The following is a 22,669-nucleotide window of genomic DNA, read 5'->3' as shown; positions in this document are numbered from 1 at the left end:
TTGTTGAAAAAACTATCCTTTGTCTAGTGAATGGCCTTCCTACCTTTGTAAAGAAGTCAATTACCCTTATTGGTCTGGCTCTATTTGGGGCTCTGTATTCAGTTCCATTGATCTATCACCACCACTACACTGGCTCCACTGCTACAACTTCAAAGTCAGTTTTGAAATAAAGTATTCTGATGCTCACGCCTTCATTCTTCTTTTTCTACATTCTTTAAGCTGTTCTAGCTTTTCCATCTTTGCGTATAAGTTTGAGAATCAGCTTATCTACACCTATAAAAAGTCTTGCTGGGATTTTGATTGGAACTGCAGTTAATCCCCCATACATCATTTAAAAAGAACTGATGTGTTTACTGTATCAAAACTCTCAATCCCTGAACATGGTATGTCTCCCCATTCATTTACGTCTTTTAACGTGTCTTCCTTCAAAATTTTGTAGTTTTCACACACAGATCCAGTGCATGTTTTCTGTAGATACATACCTGTGTATTTGATCATTTTTGGAGCTAATGTAGATAATATTTTTACAATTTCTGTTTCCTAAATGTGGTTTTTCTGTTGCAATCTTGCATATCAAGACATCACCAAATTACATATTCATTCTACAAGGTTTTCTTATAGATTCATTGGGATTTTCTAATCATGTCATCTGTGAAAACAGACAGTTTTCTACATTTCCCATGTGGGTACATTTTAAAATTTCATTGGAGTGGCTTGACTTCCAGTATGATGTTGAGTGAAACTCGTGAGAAGATTTCTCTCTTATTCCTGGTTTCAGGGAGAACATCCAGTGCTTCACTATCACACCTGATATAAGCTGCTGGATGTTTTTGCAGATCCCCTTACTAGTTGAGGAAGTTGTTCTCTATTCCAATTTTGTTGGAAGTTTCCATCATGAATGGATGTTGGTTTTTGTCAAAGGCTCTTTTTTTTTTTTTTTAAAGATTTATTTATTTATTCGACAGAGATAGAGACAGCCAGCGAGAGAGGGAACACAAGAGGGGGAGTGGGAGAGGAAGNTGCTTCACTATCACACCTGATATAAGCTGCTGGATGTTTTTGCAGATCCCCTTACTAGTTGAGGAAGTTGTTCTCTATTCCAATTTTGTTGGAAGTTTCCATCATGAATGGATATTGGTTTTTGTCAAAGGCTCTTTCTACATCAGCTGATACGTTGTGTGATCTTTTTTCTTTCAATCACTAACATGGCAAGTTATAATGATACATGGCAACTGATGAACCAACCTTGCATTTTTAGGATAAAATGTTGTTGTGCATTATTCTTTTTATATATTGTAGCATTCTTGTGGTGCTAATTTTAGCCATTCTGACTGGTGCGAGGTCCTATCTTATCATGGTTTTGATTTGCAGTTCCCTGATGATGATTGATGTTGAGCATCTTTTCATGTGTCTGTTGGCCATCTGGATGTCTTCTTTAGAGAAATGTCTGTTCAGGTCTTCTGCCCATTTCTTAACTGGGTTATTTGTTTGTTGGGTGTTGAGTTTGATAAGTTCTTTATAGATTTTGGATACTAACCCTTCTCCCATTCTGAAGATATTTACTTTAGTTTTAGTTTATTGTTTTGTTGTTTCCTTCACTGTGCAGAAGCTTTTTATCTTGATGAAGTCCCAATAGTTCATTTTCACCTTGTTGATTTTGAAATAAAAATGAGTGTGATTTTATATGATGCCTAAAATGAAAATTTTCTGATACCTGTTGACAGCTCTAGCAATGAGCACCACCCTGCAGGAGCCAAGTTCCGAAGAGAGGGCTGCCCCCAGGTCTGAGACCGGAAATGGTAACAGGAGCCTGGGGCATCCTGTTTGGCCAAGAAATTTTCAAAATTAATGTGTCAAGTCAAAAAGACACAGGGACCAACCTAAAGGGTATCCCATTGGTCTACAAGGGCACAATGTAAGCATCAAAAAGGTGACTGTTATGGGGCGCCTGGGTGGCACAGCGGTTAAGCATCTGCCATCGGCTCAGGGCGTGATCCCTGCATTATGGGATCGAGCCCCACATCAGGCTCCTCCGCTATGAGCCTGCTTCTTCCTCTCCCACTCCCCCTGCTTGTGTTCCCTCTCTCGCTGGCTGTCTCTATCTCTGTTGAATAAATAAATACAATCTTTTTTAAAAAAAGTGACTGTTATACACTGAAACATATCTATATCTATCTATCTATCTATCTATCTATCTATCTATCTATCTATATATATTTCATGAGTTGATAACTTTCCTAAGACAAAAAAACCTGATCAGACCAGTAACTTTTTATTCTAAAAATTGATACAAGGAAATTAACACTTTGTTTCTTGTATTTTTTTTCTGTATAAATCGTACTTTAGGGTACACAAATAGTTGAGAGAAATCTCTTCTTTGTAGATGAATACAAGCTAACAAAGGTAAAAGTGATGACAGAAATAGGAAATCTTTTTTTTTCCCCCCCAAACACTTACTGGAATAATGGATCTAGGCAGCCATCACCAAGAGATGCTAAAATCATGAGGCACAAGGCTAATGGCAAACTATGTATGCAGTGGGCGGATCAGGCTGGTAATGCAGGAACCCCCTGACCCATTGTAGTAAATATCAGTAAGAGGGGACAACAGGGCATTACAGTATAATACAGAGCAAACGTACCACCCCTGAAACAGACATTCCTGATGAAAAATCTTAAGCAGAATCTAACCAAACCTCTGGACCTAATTTCTAATTTAACAGAAAACACAGCAATTGGAGGAATAAGTTAGCTAACATCAAATCGATAGTCTGAGGTATTTCACAGAGCAAGTGATCTAATTTCTCTAATAATTAATGACAGGATAACTAGGTGAGGGAGGGGGCAGTTACAGAGTGAGACTTTAGGCTTAGCGATAGAACAGCTACAAGTAATATGTGACCTTTGTTTGGAGCTGATTCAAACAAGCCAACAGTAAAAAATGATTCTTGAGACAGCAGAGGAAATTTAGAATATAGACCAGGTATTTAGTGATCGTAGAGAATAATCATTAGTTTTGTTAGTTGTAATAATAGAATAGATAGATAAGGAAAAAAAAACTGTTTATTTAGGGTAAAAGTCCATGATAGCTTGGATTTCTCTACAAACTTTCCAATGGAAAAAAAAGGAAAATAAAGGGAATGAACAGATGAAACATGATTGGAAAATGGTGCTGATTTTTCGTGCTGAATAAAAGGACTCGCATGGATTCATTACACCGTTCTTTCTCTAAACTTTCTTTTTGTGAGTTCAAAATTTTCCGTAATAAAAGTAAAAAACAGTAGAGTAATTAAGAGATATTGTTTCTTGCAATCATCAGAACCCAAAATATCACAGAGTGTGCACTGGGTGCCAGGGACTCTGGGACCAGGTGGGGAGACAGACACCTGTCTTCTTTTTTTTTTTTTTTTAAGATTTTATTTATTTATTTGACAGAGATAGAGATAGCCAGCGAGAGAGGGAATACAAGCAGGGGGGGTGGGAGAGGAAGAAGCAGGCTCATAGTGGAGGAGCCTGATGTGGGGCTCGATCCCATAATGCTGGGATCACGCCCTGAGCCGAAGGCAGACGCTTAACCGCTGTGCCACCCAGGCGCCCCAGACACCTGTCTTCTGAGACGGGATTGCCCATGTATTAAAGTAAAATGTCTTATGATGAGTGCAACAGCCAAAGACCACCAACGTGAAGTTAGGCTTACTGACTGTTGAGGCAAGGGAGACAGCACATCGGGGGAACCGAACGGAGGGATGGCTGGGGCGATCGGAGGACTTGGGAAGGGGTGGATTGGGGCAAAATTGAGTGAAGCTGGGTCGGAGATACTCTCAGCAGAGCAGGCTTGCGTGTAAAGGGACTTAACATTGGGCCTGGCAGGAGAAGCCGACTCAGAGTCCCCAAAGGTAAGATAAATGTAGGATGTTGTGTCCAACCTCCCCCCTCCCCCCTCCCCAAAGCGTCTGGGCATGTTCCACTTTGGGGAAATCTCAGCTTTTGGAGGCTAACTCACAGAGCTCACCACCACCAAGCCCAGGTGCCCTCAGTGTCCTTATGAAGTCTTCCGGTGGGCACAGCGTTTTTACAGGGAACCGAGGGCTTCTGCCTTCCCAGAATCCTATCAACCATGCTAAGTTCTGCTCCTTCCTATTTCTCCTTCCGCCTAACAGGTGTTTACCATGTCTCCATACACACCGGGCTGAACAACGGCAGGCAGAGAGGGTCCTGGTCTCCAGCGGCATCTTCGCCCCATGTCCTGTTTACCCTCCATGTCTGGTAGGCCTTGATCAGGCAAAGCGCATTCCTTCCTTAGAAGAACGTAAGGAAAGCTGCCTGTTTTGTCCTGGCGGAATGGTCACCCCGCGCTCCCAGGGCTCCTGCCTCCTGCCCCACCTACACGTGTCTACAGAGGATCCACTGTCCTCCAGAAATCTCTTCTGAACTACGGCAACGAGGGAACGTCCGAGCTTTGCTGCCCCCTAGAGGTATGCCTGAAGAATATCACCGTGGTGCTTCTGGGGTTATGCTGGAGAGTAGAACAATTTTTACCTTTTTAAAAAATTTTCTTCGCTTTTACTTTTGAAAAGTTACAGCAAGATACTGAAAGGTATCATGGATGTATGGTAGAAAAGCTATGGGGCTGGATATGTCACTCCAACAATACCATCACTTTTGCTGGTATGGGTAAACTTTCAACTCGGGCCTGAGGACTGAGTTGATGAGGACTTGCCTTTATCATTTTAGTGTTTGTCAAATTCACTTCCAATTGGTGAAACCAGAAAGCTTATATCTATTTACTAGCCTAGATGATCTTTAGGACACACATGCATGTTTTCAGGATTAAAATTTCCTTTAAAACAAAGGTCAGTCCGTCTGGCCTCCTTTGGTGAGACTGCCCTGTCTGCTTTGTGCGAGGGGCTCTGTGGTCAGGCCAGGCCTGAAACGCTCTGCACTGCGCAGACTCACCTCCCTTCCGGCTAAACTTGGCTCCTGAGGCTCTCCAAGAAGCCTTCCCTCCCTTCCCGGGGGGGCCTGGAGTGTTCTGCTTTCCGAGTCTTGCACCCCCTTCAGGGGGCCAGCCGGCTCATCACTGGCATCATCTGAGCACTGATTCGCCTTACTGGACTCCTTGCCTCTCCAGGCTGGGCCCTTTTCCACTGCCCCTGCAGCTGCAGCATTCAGGGGGGCCCAGCGTTGTCTGAGCGCTTTAAAAACGTCTGTGAAAGGACGAGGGGTGGCAGAGAGCCCCAGAGACAGCAGCACACCAGAGGATGGGACCACAAGTGCAGGGGGCGGGCATATCCGATTTGCATTAGAGCAAGAGGAAGAAAAGGTCCTGCTGGGGGAGGATTTACAGCGACAGGAAAGGTGGAGGAAGAACATTTTGGGCCATACTTTCTCCTCACAGCATTTAGAGCCGACCGTCACCACGTGTGTGTGGCTGTTCGTTGGGTCTCCTTCCCGTCTTTTCTCACATGTCTCAGGCTGGTCCATGCCCGGGGTGAGGGAGTCACGGGGAGAGGTGGGCGGTGCAGTGAGGTTGGCCTGGAGGCCCCGGAGGGGGCAGCAAGGTCACGTGGGCACAGGACACCGGCTTCCAGCCTCCTCTCCCCGGTCCCACCTCCCCCTGCCTGTTGTGCTTCTTTCTCTGCAGTTGGAGGCCCTTCACTAGTTGACCCTGTGGCCTTACTCTCCTCTGGGTACTTTTCCAAGTGTTTTACGTATTTTAACTAATTCTCATTTCAACCCGTTATGGGTTGAATTGTGCCCTCCCCCCCCCCCCCCCCCCCCCCCNAAGCTAATCCCCAATACCTGTGAATATGGCCTTATTTGAATAGGGTCTTTGCAGATTCTGTCAAGTTAAGATGAGGTCATTAAGGTGGGCCCCGATCCCATATGGCTTGAGTCCTTGTAAAAAGAGGGGAATTTGGGCCAGAAATACATACACAGGGAGACCACGATGTGAACTGAGACACACACACGGGGACGACAGCCGTGTGAACGTGGACAGAGACTGGAGTGAGGCAGCCACACACGAAGGAATGCCTGGGGCCACCAGACACTAGAAGAAGCAAGAACGCACCCTCCCCTGGAGCCGGCGGAGGGAGAGGGCCCTGCTGACACTGAGGTCAGACTTCCAGCCCCCAGAACCCTGAGAAAATAGAGTTGTTTTAAGTGGCGCCGTCTGTGTTACTTTGTCATGGCAGTCCCAGAAAGCTATCCGCAACCCTGTAATTATTCGTGATGATCCGTGTGGCAACGGAGGCCCAAGGTCATCTGTTAGCACGTGGAAAAGCTGGAGTTCAAACCCAGGCTAGAGAATAACCACTGTGCTCTCATGCGCCTCCAGACTAGATTGGAACCTTTTTTCATCTCCTGTGATGCATGAAAAGGGCAGGCCGCTCAAGCTCGCTGCTGGTCCACGAACCTGCAAAGTGGGACCAAAACCCAGATCAGAAGGCCGGGGACTCGCAGGAGGATATGCTGCAGAGCTGAGCAGGGGCTCGGCCTACACTGAGCAAGTGCTACCGAGCGGCCGGGCTCCCTGTCCAAGGTCACAGAACTCGTTGGTGGAAGAGCCTGAGTGCCTCCAGGGCTCTCTCTACTCCACCAGTCGGCCCCCTCGTCCTCTTCTCCCCTGAAACTTGAACCTGACCCCAACGGGGTGAGGACCATCTGTACTGGGAGACAACCTGATCCATTCCTGATTCAAAATTCAGAAGCTTCTCTCTCAACCAAATGCCCCTCCCCAAACCCCACCTAAATAAGTTAACTCTCACATCTTTACACCTTAAAAAAAGGATAAATAGCTCCCGTTCCAATGGAAAACATTAACTAAAGAGTTATTTCTGCATAATTCTGTAATGACGCATTTCTATCCATCTATTCTCTTTTCCACTGTTCCTTCACCTTTTCTTCCTTCACCTTTCCATGTATGACTGCCTCTAACAAAGTATGAAAGAGGGATATACGAGACAGGATTTCTTCCTTATATTTGTTAGAAAACAAAGGACTCAAGAGAAAATATTTTCAGTTAGCAAATAACTACCATAAAACAAAGATTTAAAAATAATGACACTCATTATGTTCCTTTATTGTACTCGATCGCTTGCTTCATGTATAAAAGGACCTATAATAGTATTAAATAAAAATAAAGATTTATTTTAAATTTACCACTGGTAAGTGTATACATGGTATAAGGAAAGCTAGACCCTTTCCAGATCACCACAGTCCACAAACGCACGGCGAAACACAACATACGTTCTGGTTTTGTACTGAGTCCCACGAAAACACAAGGTTTTCACTGTCTGAGTCCTAAAGCCAGGATTCCTTCTGTTACCAACGAATGCCCACATTTTGAGGAAATAGTTTTCTTTGTAAATACTCCACCAATTCCACTCTTGATTTTAGCATCTTGATTTCATAATAAGGGATCTGTAAAGGGACGGAAATAAAAGACATTGTAATCTGTCATGTTCTGAAGTCACCTTGGTGTTCTGGTTTCTCGACCCCTCCCCTGTTGGCAGCACGTACGCTCCCGGAGGGCAAAGCTCACAGCTATTCATTGTGTATTCCCCAGTGCCCCCAACAGCACCCGCACATAGTCAGGGCTCAGTAAATACGCAGAAGATGCAGAGAACACTGGAGCTCTGGCGCGGCGACACCTCACGCTTCAGATAGTCAGGGCTCAGTAAATACGCAGAAGATGCAGAGAACACTGGAGCTCTGGCGCGGCGACACCTCACGCTTCAGATGAGGGGGGAAGGTGAGCCTGAGCCAGGAGCCCAGACTGAGCCGGAATCTGGATACTCAGAGCGGGGGAGACCAGTCTGATGGGGGAAGCAGCGTGGGCAAAGGGAGAAAGGCAAGAGAGCATCGTGGGGGGGACAGGGGGCAGGGAAGAGGCCACCGAGCTTGGAGCGGAGGGTCTGGCCATGGGCCAGCTGCAGAGGGGCTCAGATGCAGAGGGGTTTTCGCTTTATCCTGTAAGTGGTGAAGGGACAATAAAGGTTTCTGAACAGGCACTGGCATGTCAGCTTTAGGAAAATTAGTCCGGGGATGTAGGTGAGATATGGAGTGGAAAAAAGAAACCAGACAGGAGAGCAGAGAGCAGACTGGCAGCTCCATGTACCCTCCCCGCCGACTCCTCGCAGGAGCCCTCGCTAAGCCCGCGATACCGCGAACACAAACAAGGGCTGAGGCATTAAGTGCTGGTGAGGACCCTGGTTTTAATGGGTCCTCCTGTCTATTTCTATTCATTAACTCAGGGGGAAATGAAAGCAAAACTGATATTCTAATAATTTAGAATTCTAGAAGCAGAGGTTAGCAGAGCTTACAGAGAGTATGGGGAGACCTCACTTTTGGAAAATAGGTCTGAATGTTCTGTATTTTGAAACATAAACAGAGATTAAGCCTAATGAACAAAGTTGGCATTTAAACTAGATGTAAGATTCTTGGTCCACTGGGCTGGCAGACCACCAGCAAATCTAAAGTAGGAATCGCTTTTGGAGCAAAGGAAGCCGGAGAACAGAACTCCTACCTGAACAACGTGATAACCAAGCAAGCGCAGGTGTCTCTGTTTAATAGCTTCCTTCCCCAGTAGGTGTTTGCTATCCAGAGAAAATCTTTTTGGATCATCAATGCACAGTGCTACCCTGAAAAATCGGAAGGGAAAACTTAATTTTCTATTACTTTTTAAATTCTTTATTTAAATTCAATTTAGTTAACACATAGCGTATTCTCAGTTTCAGAGGTAGAGTTCAGTGATTCATCAGTTGCACATAACAACCAGGGCTCATCACGTGACATGACGTGGTTTGATCTGTATTTCCCTGATGCCGAGTGATGTGGGGCATTTTTTCATGTGTCTGTTGGCCATTTGTATGTCTTCTCTGGAGAAATGTCTGTTCATGTCTTCTGCCCATTTCTTGACTGGATTATTTGTTTTTTGGGTGTTGAGTTTGATAAGTTCTATATAGATTTTGGATACTAGCCCTTTATCTGGTAAGAGGGAGAAATTTAATTTTTAAGACAATCCAAAATATTTATAACACTCTTTAGTGGCAAGGGTTTACTTGAGATTCGGCTATTTCCATGTGTCAGCATTATTTCCAATAACTCATGGGTGTGTTAGCCTTTCCTGTGCCGAAACTGCACTCAAATTTATTAACAGTAATGTTTACGTTACGCAGAATTTCCACAACTGGGACACTGCACACCAGTGTCTTTACTTCCAGAACCATGTCTACTCTCCCACCTTGAGAAAACAGCACCGATTATCAAGCCCTCCGAGTTTCGTCACATAAAACCCACGCCAGCTTTCTTTACCTTTTATGCACATCTTCTCTGACTGTAAATGGCAGTACTAATCCTTCTTCATCTACTTTGATTTCAACATCTGGTGAGAGAAGAAAGGAAACATTCTCCGTGTGACACCCTCACAAACACTACGTGCCTGTCCTCCTCCTCCTCCTTCTGTTTTGAATTCCTCCACACTGCCATGTACCAGCTGTGCTGAAGGCTGCAAAGCAATGACCACACCAGACCACGGTGAGAATTTGACTTTAACCGGCTCTATGATCAACCAAGTCAGCCTGAAGTTCAGGAGGCTCAAGCATGTGAAAACCAGGAATGGGTCCTCAAGATATCGGGCATGACAAGAACCTCGCCTGCTTTCTCCTTTCCTTGTAGTAAGTGGTGGGCATTCTTGAACCCGGAGAATGAAGAAAATCCTTTAAGGGAAACATGGGTATAACGTCTGCAGGTCAAAACTTTCATCGCTGGGGCTCCCAGAGCCTCCAAGGTAGGCGATGCCTTCTGCACCCTGACACGTGGTTGCTGGCCACAGCAGACCCCCCACTTCCTTCCCTCTGGTGTCCTGCCATTCCTTTGGTAAAAGAGCATGTAAGGAGGTGAGTTATGACCACCTGAAGCCAATCGGACACTGTCACCTTTGAGCTGATTTTCTTTTACTCATTAATTTAAAAAAAACCATGAAGGGCATAAGGACTTGAACTCTCCAGTCAGCCCTGTGCAACAAAACTTTCTGCCACGAAGCATGTGTTTTCACCTTTGCTGTTCAGTACGGCACCCGCCAGCCCCCTGGCAATCTGAGTGCCTGACGTGTGGCTCGTGGAATCAAGGAACGGAACTCTGGATGGGTTTTAAATCTGAGTGAATGGCAATTAAAGCAACCACAGGTACTACCGGCCGCGCTGCTGTGTTGGCCAGCGCTGCCCTAGAGCACAGCAGCAGCTAACAACATCACAGCACTTCCTACGTTTCAGGCGTCACTCTACACTCTCACTCGGTCTTTATGCAAGTCTGCGTCACTGTGCTTCTTACTCTCATTTTACAGAAAAGCAGCAAGCAGAGAAAGGTTACGCTGCCCCAAAACCATTCCACTACCACGTGGCTACCAGTCTGGACTCCACAGCCCTACTGCTCAGCCACTGTTCCAATCCGCCTTCAGGGAAGGGCCACCTCCGCTCCTTTTCCAGACCTTCCAGTGGCTACTAAATCCCACAGATTCCCGGAGAGGACAGCATGCCCAGCATGCCGAGGCTGGTAAGCAACGGCGCAACTCCCTGCTACTCACCTATTGTGTAACAATAGGGCGTTAACACTTTTGAAGCAAAATACACTCTTGCTCCCAAAAGGTCAATCAGTCCAATCTTCACAGATCTGTAAAGATGAAAATCCAAAGGCGTCTCCAGAGAAGAGCACGGAGTAAGAAATGACCTCACTTGATATTTAGGAAGAAGTTTTTGACCCTAAAAATTGGATGTTTAAACGTGAGAAAGGAAGATACAAAACAAGAAAATAAATCCAATAAATCCAACAGTTCTAGATGTCTTTTAAATGCGTCTTATAAGTAGTCAGAGGTCACAGAAAGAAAGGGAGGGAGGGAACAGCAATGCTATTACAGCTCAAGAAACATCTATGGAACTCTTAGAATTGCTTTAAGGGCCTTAAGGACACTCACGCTTTTTAGTAGAGGATAATATGATAAAGGTGACACTTCAGTTTAGGGTGAAAAGCATAGCTATGTGGTACACGCTGCAACGGCTAATCCACCTGGGGGAGAACTGAGTGAAAGTTCCAGCATCATTCGCAGACTATCATAAATTCCAAGTGAGTTAAAGAGCTGAATACAGGAAGGGAAATGATACTTTTAAAAATTTAGAAAAATATCTATGTTAGGACAGGTAAAATATTCTGAAGTGAGAGAAGAAACCATAAAAGATGGATAGATTTCACTACAGAAAACTTAAACACTTTTATATAGCAAAAAGATACCATCAATAATATTAAATTCAAATAAACAAACAAACAAAGAACTACAGGGGCGCCTGGGTGGCTCGGTCAGCTAAGCGTCTGACTCTTGATTTCAGCTCATGTTATGACCTCGGGAGCCTGAGATGGGGCCCTGCCTCAGGCTCTGCACTCAGTGTGGGGTCTGCTTAAGTTTCTCTTTCTCCCTCTCTACCCTTCCCCCCCATGCACATGCACACACACTCTCTCGCTAAAAAAAAAAAAAAAAATTAAGAACTACAGACCAGGAGGAAATACATACAACATACACAGATATACAGGAGCTAATGTCTGTACCTTACAATGTGTTCCAGGCCAAAAAAAAAAAAAAAAAAAAAAAACACAACAGACCAGATGACCCAATACAAGCCTGAATCAGGAGGTAACAAGAGGATTCATAGCAAATGTAAATGACCAATAAGCACTGTGAAAATATATTCAACTCATTACTGCTCATTAAAATGCAATTTAAACATGTGACACAGTAGTCTTTTTCACAAAGTCCAGTGACAACAATGAAAGGACTGATAACGCATGGAGACAGAAGGGGCAGGGCCACGGCCATCTTTGTTTCCTGCGGGGGCAGGGACATCTACAACCATTAGGGGCGACAAATCTGTGGGTAATGCAGTCATCTCACTTTCAGGAATCTAGTCTGTAGCTCAAAAAACAAAAAGGCTCCAGTAGGAAAGGACATGTAAGGATGTTTATTACAGCCTGCTGATGGAGAGATGCGCTGGGAAAAACCTGGAGGTCCAACAATGATGGAACAGGATAACTATCTGGAAATAGCATGCCATTCTTAAAAAGAATCCACTTAATCTTTGTGTATTACCCCGAGGAATGTCCATGATAGACTGGGTATATTAAAGCACACTGTCCTTGCAAGAGCCCCATTCCAAGGCAAGAGAGAAAGAGGATAGTGTCCGTGCATTTGTGCACATTTGGACACAAAAACTGCTGTCAACACAGCTCCGTCAGGGATGGAAGGAGGTTGGGGGTAAGAATCATTGACCTTTATGTGCCTTAGCACTGTTTAAGCTGCTTTAAAGAAATTAGTGGTATCTCCATTCTTACACCTTACTCTGAAATCAGCTACTCTTAAAGGTGATTCAGTCTCGCCTGGCAGACAGGCAGGGATGAGCAAGTCTGGAGAGGCCATCTGTGATCCTACACAAGGGGCCTGATTAAGTTAGGAGAATGAATCTCTAGAATGCTAGATGGGAAGCACAAATTACACCTAAATGAAACCCTATCAGAGAAGAATGAAATTTCTGGCTTGGCTTAAAAATGTACTTGAAATCATTGAGGATTTGCTTAGCCCAGAGATTCGCACTTTTGTTATCGAACAGCTATGGGGAGGGCTAAAGCCCTTCACAGCCCTCAGAGTGAACCTAAGGGGCGCTCTGACTGTAGCACTTGACAAAATCTTCTGAGACATCTTGCAGGAGGAAATGGGTCCCTCAAAGACAACAGGAATGGGGCCGATTTATCAAAGAAAAGGCTACCTGGTGGCAAGTAACTCCAAGTGAATGAAAGTTCCGCTTTCTGATGAGGTTACGGAGACAAATCAAAAGAGGAGAAACTTAAAAGATTGGGGGAGGGGAGAAAAAAGAAGCTGCCCGCGCAGGGAAATAAGGCAACACGGCTCTGGCTCTTACCTTATAGAAAGGGCATTCTAGGACTGAGGTTAAGAACAGTTGGGTCAGCTGCGCGAGGCTCAGTTTGTCCAAAAACAATTCTTCGCCTGAAATAAAAAGCATTCCAGTTGTGGTTAAGTTTGGATTTTGGTATGTGTGACAAAAAAAGGAACATCCAAGAATGCACAATGTATGCTAACCACTCCGGAAGTTATGTCTTTTCAAATGATCTGGGGAAAGGAACGTGTCAGAGTTAATTTTGACTTCTTGCTTGCCATCAGTGCAATCTCATTTGAACTTCCAAGGAGCTCAAGCTCCAAACTACAGAATATAATTAAAAGTAACGAGTATGTTAAAATCAGTGCGAATTCCCTTCAACTATGGAGATGTGGACACCTGACATATTTGGGTACCCATCAGTTGTGAAGACCAACGCCATCCTTTCAAAACCAAGAAGTCGCCAGTTGCTCTCATGGCTTCTGACATGCTGTAACTATGACCAGGGCCATGTCACATCCCATAATACTCAGGTTGGCAGTCTGTTGACCCGAAATGGTTTTCTCTGTGCAGTGATCCATCACCCTGCAACTCTGTGTTTCCACCAGCACCTGACATTCCAGACCTCTTCTTTAGATTATTACGGAAGAGGAAACAGAGGTGGCGCATGGCTCAGTGTACAGACAGATACGTGACTCGAAAACATCACATGTTCCAGGGTTAATTTCCCCACACTTTAGAAGTTACAACCAACTCACCTTGCAGCTTTTGAAGAAAACAAGGGCTGAATATTTTTGCCATGAAGTTGACCGGATGGCATTCAATTAGTGAACATGAATGGAGAATTTTCAGTAGTGTTTTGGGTGGAAAAGAATTGAAATGAGTGAGCAACATGTTTTCTAGCTTTCTAAATAAAGCAGAGGCATTTGGGGGCAAATAATTGAGTTTTCCAAATGGTTCAATTAACTCAGAAATCTGATGAGGCAAAAATTTTTCTGACTGGCAGACAAAGGTTTCTGCCACTGCATCGAGGATGGGTTTTGAAAGAATGTGTTTCCTACTGCAATACTCCATGACCTTGCTCACAACCTCAGGATCCAAAGTGAGACACACTGAAGCTACATGTTGCTCTAGGGCTTTTGTAAAAAATCTGTCACTATGCCCAAAGTATATGAAAGCCTCTAAGACTTTTCTGAGCTCTTCATTAGTAAAATGAGGGATATGCCTCACAGCATATTTTCCCAATTTTATAACCAGAGGAAGTGCCTGAGTTTGATCAAGAACCACTAGGGCACTGATCATTTGGCTTATCAACGTAGGACTCAAGTTGTAAACTATTGACAGAGAAAAATTGTTCAGCTTGTTTAGAAATGCTTGGTGTTGGTCCACTTTTTCAGTACAAGCCTGCAGGATCCTATAAAGGGCCACAATATCCTCAGGAGTAAATTCTTCCAATTTTTCACCTTGCAGTTGATATATAATCAGTTCTAGCGTCGCACAGCCTGGACCTTGCAGTTTAATCAGACTTTCCCCAAGAATACAAAGACTGTGAACTTCCAGACCACCCCTTTTGAGACGACGCTGGCATTCTGCCACCAAGTTCAGTAACAAGCTACTTTGGGGATCCACATGCAACAGAGTCAGGGCGTGCAAAGCAGTCACCAAAACAGTGTCTGGCAGACTTGAGGATTCCTGTTCACACCGAATGCATAAGGCTTGAAAGACACTATTCTTTAGGATTTCTTTTGGTGGCTTTTGATCACCATCTTTTTTTTCCACCTCACAAATCCGGTGCAAGGCTCCTGCCACTAGAGTATCAGGCAAAGTTTGCAGTGCGCTTATAAAACTTAACACTTCTTCTGATGAGGTGAAGTTGTTTAGTCTCCCGTAAAACATCTGTTCATCCACACTTTTAAGATTTTGCTCAGGCCTATCCCAGTCATGTGCTTGAGAGAACACTGGCTCACCCACTGGATGAAGGTCATTTCCATTTTCTGAATGGAATTTTTTACAACAGCCATGACGGAACCTGACCTTGAAAGGCTCAGACTGTGGTGAACAGAACCACGGACACAGACGCTCCTCGGCTACCTTGTGAACATGAATTACAGGATGGTTTTTCAGAGCAGCCAGAGCTCCGTGGATCCGAAAATCAGACAAATGGCAAAGGTTCCTCCTCAAGGTAATTAAGGCCATGCCATCAGATTCTCAACTCTTCTTGATTTATAACTACAGGAAATAAGAAACATGGTCAAATATATACACAACATAACTCAACAACATGAATGATTATGAAACTAAGGATGACTACTGGTAACATGGTTCTATAAAAACCTCCCACTAAAACACAAGTACCCAAACATCAGTCTCTGCACCCCACAGCTTGGAAAAGTGGCCGGCAGCTAAGATTAAAACTCGCTATTATTTGCCACGCACTGCCATTCACAGCTGAGAAAACTGAAGCCCAAAGAGGTTATTTTGGCCGGTTTGCACAGCTCGTCCGTGGCAGAGCGGGGATTCACACTCAGGCGGTCTACACCCTAAACACGCCTCCTGTATATTGGCTAATAGAAAGCACTGCGTTTGGTTAAATATACCCAAAAGGAGCAACGGGTAAAAAGGCCAAAATTCGTATAGGTCAATGCAAAGCAAGGGTCAAAACACGTATAAAAGGCCTGAGGTGTTGATTTCCTCTCGGAGTAAAGATTGGGCGAGGGCTGAGGAAGAAATGGGTCTAGTTTGGCCAAGGGGGAAAAGGCGGGTTTAAAAGAAGTAAAAAGATGCAGGGCACGAAGAGGGGAAGGTGGGCATTCCGTGTAGACCTAAACGCTCTGCCTGGAACTTAGGAACACGTGTGTGCGGGCCAGAAGGGACGAGGAGCCCCAGGAACCGCGTCCTCGTAGGAATGAAAGAACCCCACGCGCCGGGCGCCTGTAAACCCGGCCACCCGGGAACCTGCGCTCAAGCACGAGACGCGCAGGCACGGCGGCCGGAGAGGAGCAGGCGGGCCACGGCACCACGGACACCTGGGTAACGCCGCGGGCTCACGTATGCCGGACCGGGGAACCTGCTGCGCTGGGACACCTACCGTGCTCAGACAGCCTGAGATCCAAGCAGTGCGGCGCTACCAGAACCTCGTGAGCCTCCGTACGCGTATTACACAGCGGGCTCCTCCCCGCCCCCCCCCCGGCAGCCCGGCGCATGCGCAGGGAGAAGGCCACGCCCGGGCCCGGAGCGCTGTGATTGGCCCAGTTCCTTCCCGAGCTCCTTATTGGTCTTGGGCGCTGTAAAGACGCGCGCCGTGACAGAGTGCGCAGGCGCGGGAGTAGTGCTAGCGGTCCCGCGTTCACCCGGAGTGTCTCGCCGGACGCCCTCAGGTGAGACCGGGTGGCAGCCGTTCCCCGGGCCGGCAGTCTGCCCAGCTCGAGCCCGCGGGGAGGCGGTACAGGGTGGGGGAAGGCACCGGCCTCCGCTCCCGCACGTCCCTCTCGCGGCCGGGCTGGACGCTCGCGGGTCCGTCAAGAGCCGGGCCCTGCTGGGCAGAGAGCAGCTGGGTGGGCTGCGCAGGAGGCTGGGCCCTGGGGTCTCCCGCCGCTCCCTCCGCCCCAGCCGGTCTCGGCCGCGCGGCGGCGTTGGTACAAGCGGCGTTGGTACAAGCGGCGCTGGCCCCGCAGGTCGCTTTGGGCCCTCCGTGGGCGTCTCATATTTAATATTCCCAAGACTGGGGGGCGAGGGGACCTGTGGGGGGTCGGGAAGGGGCGCGGCCCCAGGCGGCACGCAGGAGTGCTGTTCCCCCGCTTTTCCGCCTGCCGATGCCCCGCGGGTGCCGGGGATCCGTCTCAGAGAAACGGGGGCCGCAGACCTGCGCTGTAAGGTGGTGGTGGTCCTGAGGGGTTTCTCCTCCTCGGGAGCGCCCAGGAAGAGCTCGAGGTCCTTAGCTATAGTGACGGTAAACGGTGACATTTCCATCACTGCTTTTTCGAAGTTCTCGCTGAGCCTAAAATGTGTGTGGTCTTCACAGCATTCGTTTATTCGTTCATTCAGCTGACATATTGAGCACCTGCTCTGTGCCAGGCGCTGTTCTGTTCCCTAAGGGCATTCCATGATTTTAATGTTATCTAACAGGATTCTTTCAATTTCTTCGTGGTTTAATTTATCCCAGATGTACCTGGTCAGCGGAGCATGAAACTACTGATGGTCCATTCATGAAAAGTTAGGTTTTGGTATGATTTGTTGAAATCTGCCCCTACAAGTTGACAGTTCCCCAGTTTCATTTTATAATTTTTTTAGGTTTTGTTCAATCTCTACACCCACCATGGGTGCTGGAGTTCAAGTCTCTGAAATCAAGGGTCTCACGCTCTGCACTGAGCCAGTCCGGCGCCTAACAGTGCCCCAGCTTTAGATCCTGGTTAAGTGTGGAAAAAAAGATCTGTGAGAGTCCCGTATTTTACTCCTGGTTTTCCCTTCAGGAAAAACATTTTAAACTTGAATGGATTGGAAATATTTTCTGTCTCTGTACATACATACTTATGCACTCATGTATGTATCTGATACTAAGTTAAACAGGATGTAGCTTGATTAACTTCACTACTGTGATTAGCTTATTTGGTATTAGCATCATGTAGGAACAGAATCCTACACTTTCAGTGGAATTTTTACAGTTTCTTTTTTTTAAAGATTTTATTCATTTGAGAGCAAGAGCATGCATAAGAGCAGAGGGAGAAGGAGCAGCAGACTCCCGGTTGCGCAAGGAGCCAGACTGGGGGCTCGATCCCAGGACTCGGAGATCGGGACCTGAGCCGAAGGCACATACTTAACCGACTGAGGGTCTAGGTGGCCCTTTACATTTTTTAAAATAAAAATATCTGAGATTTATTGAGCACTGCTTTGTCTCAGCTGTGGTTCAGGTCTTTGCAGCTGGCACATCTTTGTCAGGTGGGTACTAGTATCCCCATTTTAAGGGTGAGGGAGCTGAGGCACAGATGGGTTGAAAAGCTTGTCTGAGGTTCTACAGTTGTGAATGATGGACAGTGGATTCAAGTGCAAGTAGTCCGACCCCAGCATCAGATTTCTGAGCTATGGACTTAGAGCTTTACTCATGTATTCTCCCTGGCTTGATGAACTTTCTTTTTTAGACTCACTGAGAATTATGCAAACATACTTAGAGAAGTCTATTTCATATTCTGTGTGGATATTGTTGGAGTCTTTTAAAAAAGATTGTGAGGGAGAATTAATACCTGTGGTATACTCCTCAGTTAAAAAAAAAATCCATTTTTTCTCTCTTCTGTTTTACAGTGTGTTAAAGGTGTGGCATATGCCGTGAGGTGATGAGGAGGTTTTTGTTACTCTATGCTACACAGAAAGGACAGGCAAAGGCCATAGCAGAAGAAATATGTGAGAAAGCATTTGCACATGGATTTTCTGCAGATCTTCACTGTATTAGTGAGTCAGATAAGGTAGGCAGTTACTCATGGATTTTACTGTGTTTCATGCTTTGAAGTATTTTGGTGGGAGGTGATGTTAAACAGCAAAGTAGGCTGCGAAATGCCTCCATACTCTTTTTTTTTCCCCCCCAGCACTCAAATTTATTTTATCAACTGTGTTGTAGGATTTGTCATTTTTTAAAACATATGAGCGTACATTTGAATTAGACTGGACAGTCTCAAAAACCGAAGCAAGTGCTCCTCAAGCGTAAGGGGAAGTAGTAGTGTTTGCCTTGTTTATTTCTCAGGGCGACTGTGAGAACGTAAGAGATGTGTGTGCGCTTGCACACGTGGTTTCCAGCTCACGAATCCTGGTGCCCTGTTTGTATTTCCCCAAAGTAAAGACCTTGCCATTCATGTCAGAGTTCCCCAAGTGAAGGACCATGCAATTCTTTTGTGGAATAGAATTTAAAGTGGAAGTGTAAGGATCTAGAGGACATTCAGCTTCTTTAGGTCAGGGACTGCTTATTTTTAGGCTCAGTCTCTGCAGAAATTCTTGCCATAGGTTATGTAAGATTGTAACAGATCTGTATTCTTTCGGTTAGTCTGATTTTACTGTTTTAGACAAGTCAGTCCATAGGAACTAACAGGAGCTTTTATATGAGTATAAGATGACGTGCCAGCCACTGACAAGTCAAATATAGTTCAGCACTTTAAAAATTACCCTGCTGGTACACTCACTCAAGTTCATAACCTCCTCTGGCCTTTCCCACATCTCTAGTTCAAAAAACTAGACTGTCATTGGCACGAGTGAATTATAAACTCAGCTCATAGGAGGACCTTCATGTTCCTTTATGTGTCAGGGTCAAGGTGACCCTGGAGGTAGCCACTCACCCAACAGGGAGCATCCTGGAGGACACCACCGATCTACAGTAACTTCAGTGTTGGTGTTGAAGATGCCACATGCTAGGATATAATCTGAATCTGTTATTACAAATAAAACCTTGTCAGCACCATTTAACTAGCTCTGATTTGACCCCTCAGGGTCAGCAGCTATTTGAACATTAGGTGAGTAGTACATGTTCTTTTTTTAGTGTCACGTTTGGCCTGTTTGCTCTCCCTAGCTGATTGATTTCTCCAGTTCTTGATCCAGGTTTAAACAGGTAGCAATCTACTTCCTAGGTCATGGTAGTCCTTTTCGAGATGAAGTTACTTTAACAAACTGAAAGTTCAATACACAGCTTGTGCTGTCTCCTATAAGCATCAAATCACCTGGTAATCCGTTCGCTCAAATCCTTGTATCAGCATGAAAAATAAGTGAATCCCTCAGAGTCAGATTCGATGATACATGTGAGCAGTAGAGCTCATGGAGTCATTAGAAATAGAGAGGGTGAAGTGCTCTCTTTGGAATATTTAAATTTAGGTGAGAACTAGAATGAAGAAACTGATCTGTGAGACGCCGAAATGCCGATGATCTCCATTTACCCCCTCAGTATTCCCAGCTCCCATGACCCGAAGGGAGTGAGGAGTGAGCCAGGTTCCATGGTGTCTGAGGAGCAACGCTTGCACTTTCCCAGCTTGGAAACACTCCGCACCCTCTGTGCTGTGAAGCCACGTGCAGCACAGATGAATGTTCTGGGTGGTGGAGACCTAGCTGGTTGCCTTGCTGATGTGTTAGGTCAAAACTGCGTATGGCCGTAGATCTTGACATGCCATCCTCATTTTGTAGTATGATCTGAAAACTGAAACGGCGCCTCTTGTTGTGGTGGTTTCTACCACGGGCACCGGAGACCCGCCTGACACTGCCCGCAAGTTCGTGAAAGCAATACAGGACAAGGCTCTGCCGGGGGACTTCTTTGCTCACCTGCGCTATGGATTACTGGGTATGGCCTGTGTTTGCGTTCTGCCTCTTCTCAGTTATTACTGGTTTTAATGTTGGTACCTGAATGTATCCTTCAAAACCATGATATATAGTTGTAATGGTTTTGTTCTTGGTTTTCTGTTTACACTTATAGGTTTTATACATTTCTGTAATGTCCTGTGTTCTGTGAATGCCTCCCCTGACTTCATCCCATAGCAGCTCCTCTGGAGCCCCTGGAGTAGCATTCTTAACCATGGCTGCACATCACATTCAACTAGGAAACATTTTCAGAATTTCCCCGCACAACTTGGTAAAAAAAACAAAAACAAAAAACCTGAAGGAACAACTCTGAATGCTGTTTTATGGAGGTTTTTTTTTTGTTGTTGTTTGTTTTAAGAAAAAAACCAAAAAACAAAAAACAAGCTCCCAGGTAGATATAATGTCCCTGAGAACCACTGCTCTAGGATGATTGCTAATCTTGGCCACCCGGTAGATTCAGCTGGGGGAAATTTTCCTTGAATTCTGTTACCTGGGCCCACCTCCAGTGATTCTTAATTGTTTGGAGGTAGGGCCCTGGCACCAATGGTTTTAAAAACTCCTAGTTGATTTTAATATGTATCCCAGATAAACACTGGCCTAGGGCTCTGTGAAGTATAGGTTAAAAAACTAAGATAAAGGATCAGAAGGACCAGCTCAGCAAGATAGGACACCAGAGAGAGAATTCAGAGCCCATATTCCTGGCTTGTGATCTATGTTCTTTGAATCCTCTTTGAGAATTATTTTGGGGGAGGGTATCTGACAAAAGTAGATTATGCTATGATAAGTAACTGATTAGAAATTTGAGATTATAACCCTTGCTAAGATCTGTCTTGTATTTTAGAGTACTTACAATTTTTTATTCAAATTTTTTCTAATTTCTTTATTTTCAAGAATGAACGTGTGTGTTGCTTTATAAAATTCCTCAAAAGTGTCCAACCATTCTAGTCACTCTTAGGCCATTTATGGACCCCCACCCCAGTTGCTCACCCTGTTCTTTTTGTGAAAGTACATGGAGATTAAACAACTGAGAATTGGACGCTTTTAATCTTAAATTTTTAACCAAGTATGAAAATGTTAGTCCATTTTCTTACCAGGAAACATAGCAGTTCCTAATTCACCTAACACAGAAATAATAGGAAATGATTATGTTGCAGATGGACCTGTCTGTGCTCTCAATTAGGGGTCAGTAAAATCAATAAAGGGCCAGATGATAAATATTTTAGGCTTTGCAGACCATGTGTTCTTTGTAACAACTACTTAACTCTGCTGTTGCAGCTGGAGAGCCGCCATAAACAGTATGTGAACAAATGGACTTGGCTGTGTTCCAGCTCAACTTTATTTATAAAGAAAGACCGTGAGTGGTATTTGGCCCACAGGCTGTAGTTTGCAGACCTCTGCACTAGAACAGAAAAGTCTGCGAACACCAGTGTTATGTTTTTTTTTTTAAGCCTATCTAATTCTTCTTTTAAGATTTTCATATTTTTACACAGATTCATGGAAACAAAAATGTGAAAATATTTTTGTTAACAGTGGCCAGGAAGTGTTTGTTTCTGTTTTGATGGGTCTGATGCTTTAATATTGTAAAATAGAAGGCAAATATTTGCATACTTGGTATTACTCAAGGAAAACCTCAGAAGATAATGAAGGTGTACATTATTAATCAGAACATGGAAGGGTATTGTTTTAAATATTTGTTCTGTATATCTTTTTTAAATTTAAACCTTACTGTGTGTGCACTCATAACCTCTTTGGGCTCCTTAGGGCTGGGTGATTCAGAATACACATACTTCTGTAACGGCGGGAAGATCATTGATAAGCGACTTCAGGAGCTTGGTGCCAAGCATTTCTATGACACCGGCCATGCGGATGACTGCGTGGGGTAAGAGCCGTGTGCTTCTCCTCAGCCATTTCCAGTCAGCCCTCTGTGTGCTAGGTGAAAGTTTGTGAGTTTGTAAAATGTGATGACTTTTGATTTTGCACTGAAGCTTTTATTTTGAGAGTGTTATTTTCCTTCGTTAGCTTTGTTTTTTTGTTTTGTTTTAGCCCTAGGACCAAAGATCAGCCAGAGTTTGATTTACGTATTCTGTTGACATTTCTAAGTGCCTCTCGCATCTCGGTACCTTCTGACGGAGGAAATCTGAAAAGCTGCCCCAGGACAGTTCTCTTTGTCTTGAACTGTGTAGGCATGTGTAGAAGTCCACATTTTCTTTAGGAACTTTGATAGCCTGCGTGGTTGCTTCTCTGGCGTGCACACAGAGTGACTGGGTGCGAGTCCTCACATGGGGGACGCCCCGCAGGCTGGGTGTCACTGGCAGAGAGCACAGACAGAGGCGTTCACGGCACGCTGCGTGCCTTGGCTCTGTCCTTACCCTCTTAATGGCCACTTGCCACCGTGCCAGCCAGAAG

General features: G+C 45.1%; 2 protein-coding genes across 3 annotated transcripts in view; one reads left to right on the top strand and one right to left on the bottom strand.

The window, feature by feature from the left end:
• Positions 1-7,075: 7,075 nt before the first annotated feature.
• FASTKD3 (FAST kinase domains 3) lies at positions 7,076-16,127 on the bottom strand. 2 transcript variants are annotated; one of them, XM_011216635.3, is made up of 7 exons: positions 16,029-16,127; positions 13,699-15,169; positions 12,965-13,050; positions 10,588-10,762; positions 9,318-9,387; positions 8,530-8,644; positions 7,076-7,424 (listed from the first exon to the last, which is right to left on the bottom strand). In XM_011216635.3, exons 2-7 carry the CDS (start codon positions 15,134-15,136, stop codon positions 7,326-7,328), a joined length of 1,983 nt encoding a protein of 660 aa, XP_011214937.1. In that variant the 5' UTR covers positions 15,137-15,169; positions 16,029-16,127; the 3' UTR covers positions 7,076-7,325. The 2 variants fall into 2 exon arrangements, with proteins under 2 accessions (XP_011214937.1, XP_034512989.1); XM_034657098.1 differs by lacking the exons at positions 7,076-7,424; positions 8,530-8,644; positions 9,318-9,387 and adding an exon at positions 9,394-9,510.
• A 125-nt stretch (positions 16,128-16,252) lies between these two features.
• MTRR (5-methyltetrahydrofolate-homocysteine methyltransferase reductase) overlaps positions 16,253-22,669 on the top strand; it is a 30,861-nt gene continuing 24,444 nt past the window's right edge. The window contains exons 1-4 of the mRNA XM_002929931.4: positions 16,253-16,317; positions 18,236-18,396; positions 20,093-20,246; positions 22,025-22,142. Coding sequence (XP_002929977.2) covers positions 18,268-18,396; positions 20,093-20,246; positions 22,025-22,142 — 401 coding nt within the window. The 5' untranslated portion in view covers positions 16,253-16,317; positions 18,236-18,267. The remainder of the gene's footprint in view (positions 16,318-18,235; positions 18,397-20,092; positions 20,247-22,024; positions 22,143-22,669) is intronic.

Source organism: Ailuropoda melanoleuca, chromosome 3, assembly GCF_002007445.2.
Source record: "Ailuropoda melanoleuca isolate Jingjing chromosome 3, ASM200744v2, whole genome shotgun sequence".
NCBI lineage: Eukaryota > Metazoa > Chordata > Mammalia > Carnivora > Ursidae > Ailuropoda > Ailuropoda melanoleuca.
This window is presented reverse-complemented; position numbering and strand designations above follow the sequence as displayed.

What these genes read in the sequence shown, in the direction of transcription:
- FASTKD3 (XM_011216635.3), bottom strand. Translation starts at nt 15,136, where the DNA reads ATGGCCTTAATTACCTTGAGGAGGAACCTTTGCCATTTGTCTGATTTT. An exon ending in TTTTCTTCAAAAGCTGCAAG is followed by an intron (nt 13,051 to 13,698) that starts GTGAGTTGGTTG and finishes TTTTTATTTCAG; the next exon opens with GCGAAGAATTGTTTTTGGAC. An exon ending in AGAGAAGATGTGCATAAAAG is followed by an intron (nt 8,645 to 9,317) that starts GTAAAGAAAGCT and finishes CCGATTTTTCAG; the next exon opens with GGTAGCACTGTGCATTGATG.